The sequence below is a fragment of the Podarcis filfolensis genome, assembly GCF_964270895.1.
Source record: "Podarcis filfolensis genome assembly, chromosome: 3".
Lineage (NCBI taxonomy): Eukaryota > Metazoa > Chordata > Lepidosauria > Squamata > Lacertidae > Podarcis > Podarcis filfolensis.
The window spans coordinates 1,967,951-1,981,767 of record NC_139606.1 but is presented as its reverse complement, the minus strand read 5'-3'; the positions used below and the strand labels follow the sequence as shown (position 1 = coordinate 1,981,767).

General features: G+C 46.0%; 1 protein-coding gene across 10 annotated transcripts in view; it reads left to right on the top strand.

Moving 5' to 3' along the window:
- The window catches only part of RUNX2 (RUNX family transcription factor 2), a gene marked incomplete at its 5' end in the record, with an annotated part of 237,289 nt that overhangs the window by 75,453 nt on the left and 148,019 nt on the right, over positions 1 to 13,817 (top strand). For 9 of the 10 annotated variants that reach the window (XM_083606551.1, XM_083606549.1, XM_083606546.1 and 6 more), the window contains 2 exons: positions 86 to 405; positions 12,906 to 13,062. In XM_083606551.1, coding sequence (XP_083462677.1) covers positions 86 to 405; positions 12,906 to 13,062 — 477 coding nt within the window. Of the gene's footprint in view, positions 1 to 69; positions 406 to 12,905; positions 13,063 to 13,817 lie in introns of those variants that run through there. The other variant, XM_083606547.1, reaches the window with a different exon arrangement.

The following is a 13,817-nucleotide window of genomic DNA, read 5'->3' as shown; positions in this document are numbered from 1 at the left end:
CGCCGCCTCGACGGACCAGCGCCCCCTCCCCGAGCCCCCTGCCAAACGCGCTAACTTGTGGCTGTTGTGATGCGTATTCCCGTAGATCCCAGCACCAGCCGGAGGTTCAGCCCGCCTTCCAGCAGCCTGCAGCCCGGCAAGATGAGCGACGTGAGCCCCGTGGTGGTGGCGGCGGCGGCGGCGGCCGCCCAGCAGCAGCAGCACCCGCAGCACCCGCAGCAGCAGCAGCAGCACCAGGAGGCGGCGGCGACGGTGCCCCGGCTGCGCCCGCACGACAACCGCACCATGGTGGAGATCATCGCCGACCACCCGGCCGAGCTGGTGCGCACCGACAGCCCCAACTTCCTGTGCTCCGTGCTGCCCTCGCACTGGCGCTGCAACAAGACGCTCCCGGTGGCGTTCAAGGTAAGAGCAGCCGGCGAGACGCCCTCGCCCGCCCCGGGCCCCGGGCCCCGCTGCCCGGCCCGGCCCGGCCCTCGCCTGGCTTCCCGCCGGACCTTCTCCTCCTCCTCCTCCTCAGGTGCTTCTTTCACCTGGCGGAGCTGCTCCTCTCGGTCGCCGCCGCCGCAGACGCGCCTCTCCCCTCGGACCGAGAGCAGCCGCGGGGCCCCCCGTGAGCGCCCGGGGAAGCCTTCCTGGCCCCGCGGGGTAGAAAGCGAAACCTCGACGGGGCGAAGGGAGGTCGGCCCTGCCGGGGTCTTGGTCCCTCCGCCCGGGGCGCGCCCCGCTCTGGCTCTCTCTGGTCCCCTGTCCCGTTTCCTTGAGAGATTCTTCCTCGCCGGCGGCAGCCTTCCCGTCCCTCAACTTTCCTGCCTCTTTCGCTGCTCCGGGACCTTTACCACAAACAGCTTCATTGAACTACAAGCCGCACACGCTTTGCCTCTCCACAAACCTGGAGCAGCCTCCTCACAACTGCCATTTATCCATATGGATGTGGCTGCTTGGTATAGATCCATACATATCCCACAAAAAGGAGCCCTCTATTCCCTATGGTTAACCCTCAAGGGGATTTTAAAGGGGTGTTGGATAACTCTAACAATAATGGCTCTGTCCCAAACTTATTTGTTTATGAAGTCAGTGGGCACTCACTTTTTCACCGAATTTAGAATCCCTGTTGATATTTTTGTCAGTTCTCCATTAACAATCAACCCCCTCTGGTCACCTCACTCTTAGCCATAGCAGTCCACTGCTACTTGCAAGAGCGTTCCCCAATAACATACACTCTCCTTATTGCGTGACACCTTAAACCCCACTGGTGACAAAGCATCTCAGACTGTAAGAGACAATACAGCAACTCCCCACTTTAGTAAAATATCCCTAGCCATACAAAGTTATCTTCCAAATCTCTCAGCTAATAACCAGCTTAACCACAAACGTTGGTTGCATCTAATTGATGATCAGGGTCAATTATACCCTCAAAAACATCAGGCAGGGTCTTTTGGGGGGACATTTGAGCTACCCTTTTCAGAATGAAAGAAAGTGGTGGTTTAGCTGCCCCCCCCCATGTTTCCTTTAATATGTTTCAAACTTCCAGTACTAGACATCTTTCCCTTACTTACAGCTTCTAAAGCTATTTCAACTGATATATATATATATACACCGATAGAAATTGGGTGTTTGCATTATGCTGTTACTTTTGATGCACTAGATTAAAAAAAAGAAGAAGTTGTGGGAAGTTTCTTTTTGCAGTTGAGTATGTCTGTCCAAAGTATAAGATTTAAAGTTCTGTTTGGAAATTGTCAAAACGTACATACTTCACATAGGGAATTACCATATTTTTCGCTCTATAAGACGCACTTTTCCCCTCCTAAAAAGTAAGGGGAAATGTCTGTGCGTCTTATGGAGCGAATGCAGGCTGCGCAGCTATCGCTGAAGCCAGAAGAGCAGGAGGGATCAGTGCGCACCAATCCCTCTTGCTCTCCTGGATTCAGGGATAGCCCCGCAAAGCCTCCTGAGCGAAGAGGGAGAAGCACTCCCTCTTCGCTGAAGAGGTTTTGCATTGCTTTCTTGTTTCTTGTTTTCCTCCTCTAAAAATTAGGTGTGTCTTTTGGTCGGGTGCGTCTTATAGAGCGAAAAATACGGTATCTGGATTCACTGAGTAACAAGGATGAAAGGGCCTTGAAAGAGTGACAGAAAGGATGGGCTATGGGTTAGCGTCTAAAGATGGAAAAATGGGGGAGCCGGGCACTTCCTTTTTCCTGTGGGAGATTGTGCTGGACTCCTGCTGGATGAATTAGGAAGTGTTTGCCCAGAAGATGCTGGATTTGCCAGGAGAAACAGAGGCTGTATTATTAGAAGGTTCACACATCAGTTAAGTACCACCCAGATCTAAATCAGGAATGTTTTTAATTTTCTGCTAACATGCTCACACCCTTCTCACTTTAGGAAAGGTAGAGTGCTTTTCCCTTCCACTTTGATTTCTTGTGCATACTTTACAGTACTCAGTTATAGTTGCAAAAATTTTACTCATTTTTTCCACAGTGGGACATCCCAAGGCATTTATTGTCCCAGCAGTGGATAACTTAAAAAATCTAAAAGTGGCACATAGGGATCAGGTATATGTACAGGGAATGTAAATTGAATCAATCCAACCATTTCCTCAGGACCAAGCCCTTTCCCTTAGCGTTTGTCAATAGCCATACACTTAACCCTCAGTTGAAAATCGTGCACAGACAGAAGGATGCATAAATCCAGAATGCAGCAGCTAGGCTGGTGACTGGGAGTGGCCACCAAGAGCATATAACACTGGTCCTGAAAGACCTACATTGGCTTCTAGTACGTTTCTGAGCACAATCCAAAGTGTTGGTGCTGACCTTTAAAGCCCTAAACGACCTCGGCCCAGTATACCTGAAGGAGCATCTCCACCCCCATCGTTCAGCCTGGACACTGAGGTCCAGCGCCGAGGGCCTTCTGGCGGTTCCCTCAATGCAAGAAGTGAGGTTACAGGGAACCAGGCAGAGGGCCTTCTCGGTAGTGGCGCCCGCCCTGTGGAACGCCCTCCCATCAGATGTCAAGGAAATAAACAACTGACTTTTAGAAGACATCTGAAAGCAGCCCTGTTTAGGGAAGTTTTTAATGTTTGATGTTTTAACCACATTTTTAATGTTCTGTTGGGAGCCGCCCAGAGTGGGCGGGGTATAAATAAATAAATAAATAAATGATGTTGATGATTCTCCAGAGAATGGACTGTACATTTCACACAGTGCAGGAAATGGTGCTGTGTTTGTAAATGGAAAACAAGACATTATTAAAGCTGTGGAGAAATTTGACAAAGTAAATTCAGTCTGCTGGATTCCCCTCCTCTAACAAACAATGACTTTTTCAGCTGTAGGTTTCTTGGAAATCCAGTAGTTTCAGTTTTGATGATGGCTGTAATATGCCATGCATTCTACTGTTGTCGAATAGCTTTAGTGTTTAGTAAAGTTCTATACTTTGCTCAAAATTCAATGGACAAACAAACAGTCCATGGAATTTTGGATTCCTCCAGGTAATATTTTTACTGGACACTTGTTACAAGGTGATTGAAAAAGTTATTGAAGGTTGCTTCCCCACCCCTTTTTGGAGGGTAGCAGAATCCAGTTATTTGAACTCACCAGCAGCCTACTATGCAATCTGCAATCTTTCTTCATAAACTGCGAAAGATCTGTGCCTCAGATGTGATTATTATTGTTCTCTGTCTTGGCTCTACATGATGCAGCTTGCAGATAGTAAGTTGAGATAGAGCCTTGGAAAAGCAGACTTTCTCTCAGGGAGTCCTTTTTTCTCTTGTACATCTGCCAACATTCTCAAGAACCGTGTCAGTTCTTTTTAATACTTTTCATTCGCAGAGAGCGCTGATAGGAAAGGGTGAAGTTTTTATTGTACTTTTGATCACTGTTAAATTACACTGATGTTGGATTTGTAATGCACAGAGGCAAGCATTATATTCCATTGCAATTAATATATGCTTTTCTGCTCGGTTCTGAAGTGTTTTGAAGGTAGCCTCCAAAAGAAATCTTGAAATGCATGGGCACAGGCAATATGTATGAAGAATATATCCGTTAGACAAATAGGACAGGGTTGTTTTTTTTTTTTTTAAAAAAAACCCCAATAAATCACATGTCTGCCCATGGTCAGGTATTCATACTTGCACCAGTTAACTTGGGTGACTCAATTCAGTGCTGACTGCATAAAGATGCTACTGTGGTTTGTGCCTTATATATATGCAATAGATACCTTCCTGCTGCAACATCCAGATGCCCTCCAGATATTTTGGGCTGCAGTTCCCATCACCTCCTGCCAGCATAGCCAATGATCAGGGATGATGGGAGCTGTAGACCAAAAGGCCTGGAGGGCACCATGTGGGTGGAAGGGTGGTATAAACAGCCAGAACTGAGGTGTCAAAATATGCTGACCTGTGCCCTGAACATTTTCCTGATCTTTGTATAGCATGCAGATAGAGCTTTCACTTGTATAATGTGACAGAGCAGTGTACTTTGTTTATAGCATGGTGTTGCACTAGAGGTAAATGAGGGCACATGGTATTGGTTGAGGTGGACTTTGGTAATAGGGTGCCCTAAACAAGAACAAAATTTAGTGCCCCACCTTAATACTTCTTATTTTCACAATAGTTCCTGCTGGTGCTTTGAGTAGGCACCTGTATAAATATAGGTTTTTAAATATATACTGTATTGGCCCGAATATAAGCCACACTTTCCCCCCAAATTCCGACCGTGAAGTGTGGTTTAAATTCGCAACCTTACAAAAAATGGCTTTTACAATATCGCTGCTGGAACAGACATACGGCAAAACAGAATGGGTGTGAGTGCCTGCCGAATTTTAAGGGAGCGGCTTATTTGTGGGCGCAGCTTATATATACACAGTGCTTTTTTCTAAAAAAAAATGTTTAGGGGTACTCTCATTTTGACTCAAGAAAATCACCATTTTGTAGTTCAAATCAGGAAAAATAAATACAGCAAATGGACAAAAGTACAAAGAACATGCATTACCTCGTATTACACAGTTCACAGCTCAGAGTAAGTTCCACATTGGCATGAGGTTGTGTGCACTAACATCTTCCCTCCTACTTCCAACTCCTACTTCACACATTAAACACTCACTTCTGTCTGAGACTCAGGAACCACCGGGATAGAAAATGAGGCTGCCATCAGGGGTAGCAATGGAACTGATGATTCTCCATACTAGAGAAGAAACAAATTTTTAATTTTCTTTTAGTTTCTTCTCCTGTTAGATGTTTAGGGGTATGCGTCCTCCTGCGTCCCCCCCCCCGAAAAAAGCTCTGTGTATATATATATAATTTTGCCTCCCCCCCCGGCTTTGCTCCCTGGGGAGAAGAACCTCCCATGCTGCCCTAAATCTGGTGCTGGGGGTGGGTGGGTGGGTGTGAGGGGGCAGGCAGGGAGAGAGAACCTGGTAAATGCTTTTCCTAGATGCCACTGATAAAAGCCTCTGAAGTGATTTGTAGGAAGATTGTGCTGAAACCTCTAATATATATTTACAAATGTGTTTAGCATATAAGCTCATTGCATATCATTCCTAATTTATCTTCTGAGGAAAAAACACCTGTTGAAAATTGCATAGAAAGATACACAATGTACAGAATAACGTATATTCATTTTTGTAAAGTATTTTGGTTTTAATTGTAGAAACTGAAATTGCATACAGTTCTGCTGTAGCATCTGCGTCATCTGAGTATTTCAAATTTGTCACTAATTTAAAAGTAATCTTATATATTTAGAATGCCTAATAAAAATACACATTGACCTAAGAATTACATTGACCAGATCAAAGTGTTTATATGTAGCATTTGCTTTGAATGGGCTTAAACTTGCTGCTGAAATTTGGAGCAGTATCTTATCACAGCGCAGGTGAAGTAGATGAAGTCCATTATAAGCTGAGGCCACCTCTTTCCATCAGATTCCCATGACACGACTCATTCTGTATGGCGGGACTGGAAATTAGATAATTAGAAAAAAATGAATTTCAATGGTGCATTCGAGGCGTATTTGAAAACGGAAGCAATTATTTCCGCGTTTGGGGCGTTCGGGTTCCGAAACGTTCAGCTCCTGTGACGCTTGAAAACTGAGGTTCTACTGTATTGTGAGTCACTCAGAACATATACTTCACTGGGCGACCATACAGTTAACAGTAATAGTAAATCCGGGACGCGGGTGGCGCTGTGGGTTAAACCACAGAGCCTGGGACTTGCCGATCAGAAGGTTGGCTGTTCGAATCCCCGCGGCGGGATGAGCTCCCATTGCTCAGTCCCTGCTCCTGCCAACCTAGCAGTTTGAAAGCATGTCAAAGTGCAAGTAGATCAATAGGTAAACGGCGTTTCTGTGCGCTGCTCTGGTTCGCCAGAAGCGGCTTAGTCCTGCTGGCCACATGACCCGGAAGCTGTACGCCAGCTCCCTCAGCCAATAAAGCGAGATGAGCGCCGCAACCCCAGAGTTGGTCACGACTGGACCTAATGGTCAGGGGTCCCTTTAAGGTAAAGGTAAAGGTACCCCTGCCCGTACGGGCCAGTCGTGTCCGACTCTAGGGTTGTGCGCTCATCTCACTTAAGAGGCCGGGAGCCAGTGCTGTCCGCAGACACCTCCGGGTCACGTGGCCAGTGTGACAAGCTGCATCTGGCGAGCCAGCGCAGCACACGGAAACGGCGTTTACCTTCCCGCTATAAAGTGGTCCCTATTTATCTACTTGCACTTAGGGGTGCTTTCGAACTGCTAGGTTGGCAGGCGCTGGGACCAAACGACGGGAGCTCACCCCGCCGCGGGGATTCGAACCGCCGACCATACGATCGGCAAGTCCTAGGCGCTGAGGTTTTACCCACAGCGCCACCCGCGTCCCTTTACCTTTACCTAATAGTAAATCCAGTTTTTCATCCTGGTTCATTCTACCTTATAAGACCAAATCCTGTTTGAGGTAGGCAGTGCATAACTGGGCAGGATAGCTTTGGGAAAGGGAACCTCAGAAAAGAGCAAAGTAGCAGCAAGGCCAGCAGAGAACTGGCCATTTGTATTACAGTCGTCACTGAAGAAAGCACCACACTCCAAGAGTTCAGAGATATCAGTGGAGGCATGCTTGTGTCTGAGCTAAGGACAAAGTCTAGCTGTCCAGTGGCCTTGTCTTGTGGGGAACAGTGGGGGGGGGGACGGACAACTCGGTCCAGATTCAAATGTGCCACAAGTAGAAAGTGAACCAAATGTGCATGCAAATGGGTAGCTCTAACTGACAAAAGCACAAGCTACACAGCAATTCAAGTAGATTAATACACATATGTGCACATTTCAGCATTTATAGAACATTGGTCCCAAGCGAGGTGTCGGTGAAGCCGGGCGCCTTGTAGCGTAAGCAGCGTGCGCTGGGTGGGCCTCTCCAGGGCCCTACGCCAATCCCAGGTGCGCCAGGAGGGCAGAGCTGGCTGGCTGCCTGAATGCCTCACTGGCTCACTCTCCCCCAAACCCACGTCACAGAGCCGCCCGCCGCTGCACTCCAACTGACGGGCGGGCTCTTCCCCAGACTCCAACTCTCAGACCCCGGACTCTTGGTCTGGCGCCGCTGAGAGCCCAGTGCCCGGGTGCCCCACACCCCTAGTGCCTATGGTTAAGACGGCCCTGCGTGTGATCTTCCATGTAGATTAAAGCCCCAGGACTTCCCATGGAGGTTAAGGCTAACCATGGCTGCTGTACTAATCAGGATGGCTGTGCCCTTCCCTTAGCATCTGCAGTGATATGCTGGGTTTAGCAAGTAGGAGAGTTCATGTCCCACTTCTGGGTTCCTGTAGACACCCGGATGGCCACTGTGAGAACAGAATGCTGGCTAATAATGCTTAGTTTGATCCAGTAGGCTCTTTTTATGTTGTTTAGAAATTATCCATGGCATTTACTTTCATTGCTAGCAAACTACAACCAGAGAACAGACAATTCTGTTCCTTCCATGCAAGAATCACTCGTCTTCCTTCCTTCAACAAATCTTCACACAATCAAGGTCCTTTTTATGACTTTCTTGTTCCAGACAAACTCTTTTTGGCTGTTTTCATAATGGCTTAATTTGACTCAGCCAAGGAATTTGTTTTCAGTACAAGAACTGAGTCCAGAAATATCAGAATAAAAGTACCTGTGGACATATGTCCAATGCCTCTCCCTTGCCACTGAAACACACTTCAAGTTTAGGAAGTGCTTGCCTTTGAACACCTGCTTAGGTGTGATTTTCATTATGCAGAGCTGAGCCTATGACACTTCCCCTCCACGTTCTTGGCTTGCCTTTTCCTGTGTGTGTGTGTGTGTGTGTCTGTGTAAGTGTGTAAGACACACACATAATACATGCACACATAAAGCTTTATAGGACCAAACCAGGACTTTGAATTGAGCCTAGAAACTGATTAGTAACCAGTGCAGTGAGGCCAGAATCTGTATAGCATGCACAGACCCTCTGGTCCCAGTCAATCACCTGGCTGCTGAATTCTGCACTCGCTGTAGTTTCCGAATTGTCTTCAGATGCAGCCCCATGTATAATGCATTGCAGTAATCTAACCTACAGGTTACCGGAGAACAGAAAAGAAGCTGGATTCTCACTGTTGAGATGGGGTTGCAGCTGGGCCACCAGCCAAAGCTGATGCAAAGCAGTCTGTGCCCCTGAGTCTCCTTATGACTCCGGTGACAGAAATGGATCCCAAAGTTCCCCAAGCTGTGCAGCTGCTCCTTTAAGGGGAGGGCAGCCCCTTCCAGAAGATGTTCTAGGGCGTAGGAGATGGTGAATTTCCTTGCTTAAGGCTTCCTTCTGTTCATGCCAGCACTGGATGCATCTCTCAAATTTCCTGTAACAATATAAAATGATAAAAGAACAAGAAAAAACAGAAATAAATTCCATAATATATGTTACAAAAGCTTCTTCAATTTATTACATAAAAGCAAGGCAACAATTAAAATAATCTAGAAATAATTTTAATTACATAAAATAATCTGAACAATTACACAGACAATCGAATGTGCACAATCGAGACCTGCGACAGAACGTTTCCCAGGATGTGCCATTCCATCTACCCCATTTTTCAGCCCTCCCCCCAAGAATCAATTGGCCTTCCCTGCCCACTGAGCAGGCTCAGATCCCATTAGCCTGTTTGGGGGGTCCCTCCTTAGGATTTCCCCTCCCAAATCTTTTTTGTAATGCAGCAGACCTATGCGTTTCCTCCGAGTCAGCAGGCTCCTCCTTCTTGTTCATAGATGCTGCCATTTGGAGCATTCTCCTCTGAAGTTCTGAAACAGAGTTTAATGCTGATGATAACTCAACAAGCACACTGGGCCACAGTTAGGAAATTGCTGTCCTGGACTCCTTTGGGAGGAAGGCAATATATAAATTTAATAATTAAATAAATGCAGTCAGCTTGCTCCTGTTGCTGTTCTGGTACTGGGAGATAAGGCACGGCTTGCCTAAGCACTACGTGCAAAGCTAGGCTCCAAACAAACGACGATGTAATCAGGGGTTGTTCTTTGCTTCCTGCTTGTGGTTTGAATGGGGGAGACAAACCCTCCATGTAGCACTAAGCCAAGCCATGGCTTAGCTCCAGGTCGCACGACTGCAACTTCGTAGCTGTGCACTAGCACGCTTGTTTGGCCATTGCTACTGTCCCAGGTCATGGTGGTTTGCAAGGTGACACCTTTAGCACACGTGCCCTGCAGGCTGCTTTGGCTTTAGAAACACTGGACCTTGGTTGCACCCTTGCAACTTCATTCACCACTTAGATTCAGGCTGCCTGACTGTGATTATTTCTTATTTCAATAATGGGCACAATCCTTCTGGAACTTCCCTGCATACAAACTCCAGTGTAAAGAGAAGCTGTAAGCGGATTGTGTCTTCAGTTTCTATTCTGGCAAATAAACATTCAGACTAATGACTGATTTGGCATATTGGTTGATACAGGCGCACGTCGAATGTGGATTTCTTTCATGTTAATTATTTTTTGCCTCAACTGAGTTGATTCTAAGATATTGAATATTGAATCCATTTATGCCAATGCGAGTTTTGCCTTGGAATCATGGATTCTCAGAGGTGTGTGGTGTGGCTAAAACACAGACACAGGCATGAATAAATTGAACTCAAAGCAGAATTGAAAACAAATTCACCTCCAGATACATTTAGAGGTTAATATTCACTACTGGAGTTATCTGGGTCTTTGCTTCGCACTTTGCAATGATATTGTAGTCTGCTTTTAATCAGCTACTAGGGATGGGGGAATCTGCATATTTCTAGAGTGTTAAAAAGTATTCATTGGAGATCAAAATTATTTAATCATGTGATAAGAGTATTGTCATGGACTTGTTGGATGCAGAGGAATGGTGGGAGGAACCAGCTTGGGACCCACCAAAGGAAGAAGGCTAAGAGCCTGGCTGCTAGGATGTTGATGAGTGGTCAGAGGTGGGAGGAGGTGTTGGAAGCTGAAGAAGTAACGGGTTTAGTGAGCTGGAAGAGTCTGTGGCGGAGAAAAGTCCAGAATCAGAGGCTGAAGCTGAAGCAGGTGGGTTAGAGGGGGGAGGCCAAGAGGCAGAGATGAATCAGGCCAGATGAAGAGTTGCAGATGACTCCTCCTGTTGCTGCTGCTGCTACCAGCTCCCCTCCCCTCTTGTCTCCCAGAACTAGAAGAGGGCTGAAATGGGTGGAGGAGAGGTAGGCTGCACACAGACATCGTTTCTGATTGCTTGGAAAAGGCCCTGCAGAGGAGGGGACTCAGACAGTTGTGGGGAGGTGGGGACTTTCAGTCTCAGCAACTGGTTCATGGGGTCAGACCTGCTGGGGATGAGCTGCTGTGCTCATTAGGCCTGACACTCAGCCAAGTCTGTGAAGATTGTGCTTCTGCTACTAAACAGTGTGATTTACTGCTGGCTCACTCTTGATGTGTATCTAAAATTGAATATATTGTAATAGATCAATGGTGCTAAATGTTTAGGCTTAGTAAATATTAGGATTTAATTAGAATTTGTATGTTATAACTGGGATATGTTGTAAGACAATCTCAATGCGTATTAGAAGGGGATTATGTAATGGGTTTGAGTTGTTTAATTAGTGTTTATGTATACAGACTGTGTGCCAGACTCCTGAGAATGTAATGAAGGTCCATGTGTATTGGAATGTGTGGACCTCCTTCTGAGCATCAGCAATTTAGCATGTGAAGAGTTAATTAACCTAGATAAATGTCCCAAGTGTGTACCAGCCTTCAATCTTAGTCAACCAACAAGTGTTGATGAAGTAAGGGAAATGCCTTTGTTAGGGGATTAACCATTGGTTAATCAAAAGAATCAAAAGAACTGACCATTAGAAGGCAAATGAATAAAAGAGGCTTAATTTATAGGAAAAGCAGGGTTAGGAGAGATGTCTTGGACTTGAGTGCAGCACTGCTGTGGGGGGAAAGCCCCTCATGAGATGACCGTGTTGCAAGATTTGGACTCCATGTAAACTCAAGTGTAAAAGAGTGAATAAATCATATTTCTTAAAGCTACAACAATCCCCACCACATCATTTGAACCCATTAACTGGTCCTTGTCTCTTGAAGTCCTTGTCTCATGAGCACTGGAAATTAAAAGTGGCTCATTGTCTAAGTGCTAGCATTTCAAATATTTGAATATGGCTATTTCAATTGCCTCTTAATAATCTTTTCTCCAGACTGAAGATACCAAACTTCTTAAACTTTCCGCATAGGACTTATTTTCTAGGGCATTTGCCACCTTGGTTGCCTTACTTTGGGCACATTCCAGTCTGTCAATGTCCTTTCTTAAACTGGACACAGTGTTCTTGTTGAAGTCTGACCAAAGGAGACTGAAGTGGCATCCTCGCTTTCTGCCATTTGTACACTGGGTCTCTGTGGATGCAGCTTAGAAGTGCATTGCACCTTTTTTGCTGCTGCATTGCACTCCTGACTCATGTTTAGCTTGTGGTCTACTAAAAGCCCCAGATCTTTTTCACATGCACTGCTTTTGAGCCAGGAGTCACCCATTCTATTTTTGGATCTGAATCTTCCTGCCTAAATGCAGAGCTTTTCATTTATATCTGTTGAAATTCATTTTGCTCTGGCCCAATTCAAGATCATGTCAAAATCATTTTGGGTCCTGTTTTTTCTTTCTTCCGATATATTTGCTATCCTGCGCATGGTGTCATCTGAAAATTTGATTAGCATCCCCTCCATTCCATCATCCAAATTATTTATAAAGATGCTTACCATTACCAGGTCTGGGACAGGTCTGTGGCACCTCACCTGCTACTTCTCTCCTGGTTGATGTGAACCGGTGGCTAACACACCTGGAATAGTTTGCCAACCAGCTAAGAATGCACTTATGAATGGTCCATATTTTACCAGCTTGTCATCAAGACTACCATTGTGGACCTTGCTGAAAGCCTTACTGAAGTTAAAATATACTATGTCTAGAGCATTTCCCTGAAGAGGCTAATAACTCTGTCAAAGGAAGGGAAACAGGTTGATCTGGCATGACATGCTGGTTCTTAGTGATCAGCCCCCCCCCCCCATGCACATGGATGGACTGGTTAATTATCTGTTCTAGAACTTTTCCAGGTTGGTCCTGCTGCCGCCAATGCAACTCTGCTGGCCCTGTTTCTGACCATCCATGCATTGGAGGGATCTGTAATTGGGAGTGCAGGACGCATGTGGGCTTCCTTCACCTTGATGTGGATGCCAGATTCCGCATGTTGAAGGGAGTCTACATGTATAGAGCTTGCTTCCCACTATAGACATTGACCCTCAGCACAAGGAAGGGGGGCTCACACACCACAGTGAGAGATAACGCTGGTATTTGTGATTACTCTTTGTACGATTTGCATGTCCCAATTCATCTCAAAATTCATAGGTGGGTTTGAGATTGAAGCCACAAAACTCTATTGTGTCTTTATCGCTATAGGTGGTGGCTTTAGGAGAAGTCCCTGATGGCACAGTGGTCACAGTCATGGCTGGGAATGATGAAAATTATTCTGCAGAGCTGAGGAATGCGTCTGCCGTAATGAAGAATCAAGTGGCACGCTTTAATGACCTGAGATTCGTTGGCAGAAGCGGAAGAGGTACATCATTTTATTATTATGCATTTATTCTATCAACAAATATAAAGCCCCAATTTGAAAATGTTTCCACACAAAAATACTGATTATTTTATAAACAAATCATGCTCAGCCTTCCATTTGTAAGATAAATGCTGGTTTGCAAAATTCTGTATTTATTCAGACTACGTTGCCATTCTAGGGTACAAAGCACACATGCCCCACCCAAACTACTTGTTTTTATCATATCTGAATTTTGGGGAGAAATATTTCAAAATAGTTCTAATTTTGTTGGTACCAACAAATGGGTGGTAGTACAGAAGCATGAAGGGACATGGGTGGCACTGTAGGTTAAACCACAGAGCCTAGGACTTGCCGATCAGAAGGTCGGCGGTTCGAATCCCCGCAACGGCGTGAGCTCCCGTTGCTCAGTCCCTGCTCCTGCCAACCTAGCAGTTCGAAAGCACATCAAAGTGCAAGTAGATCAATAGGTACTGCTCCGGCGGGAAGGTAAACGGCGTTTCCGTGCGCTGCTCTGGTTCGCCAGAAGCGGATTAGTCATGCTGGCCACATGACCCGGAAGCTGTACACCGGCTCCCTCGGCCAATAAAGCGAGATGAGCGCCGCAACCCCAGAGTCAGCCACGACTGGACCTAATGGTCAGGGGTCACTTTACCTTTACCTTTACAGAAGCATGAAGGAATTTCTGTTGCGGAATAGAGGCAAATGAAGTTCACTTTAAAGTTAATGGTATTGAGAAAAAGAATATGTTTTGCAGC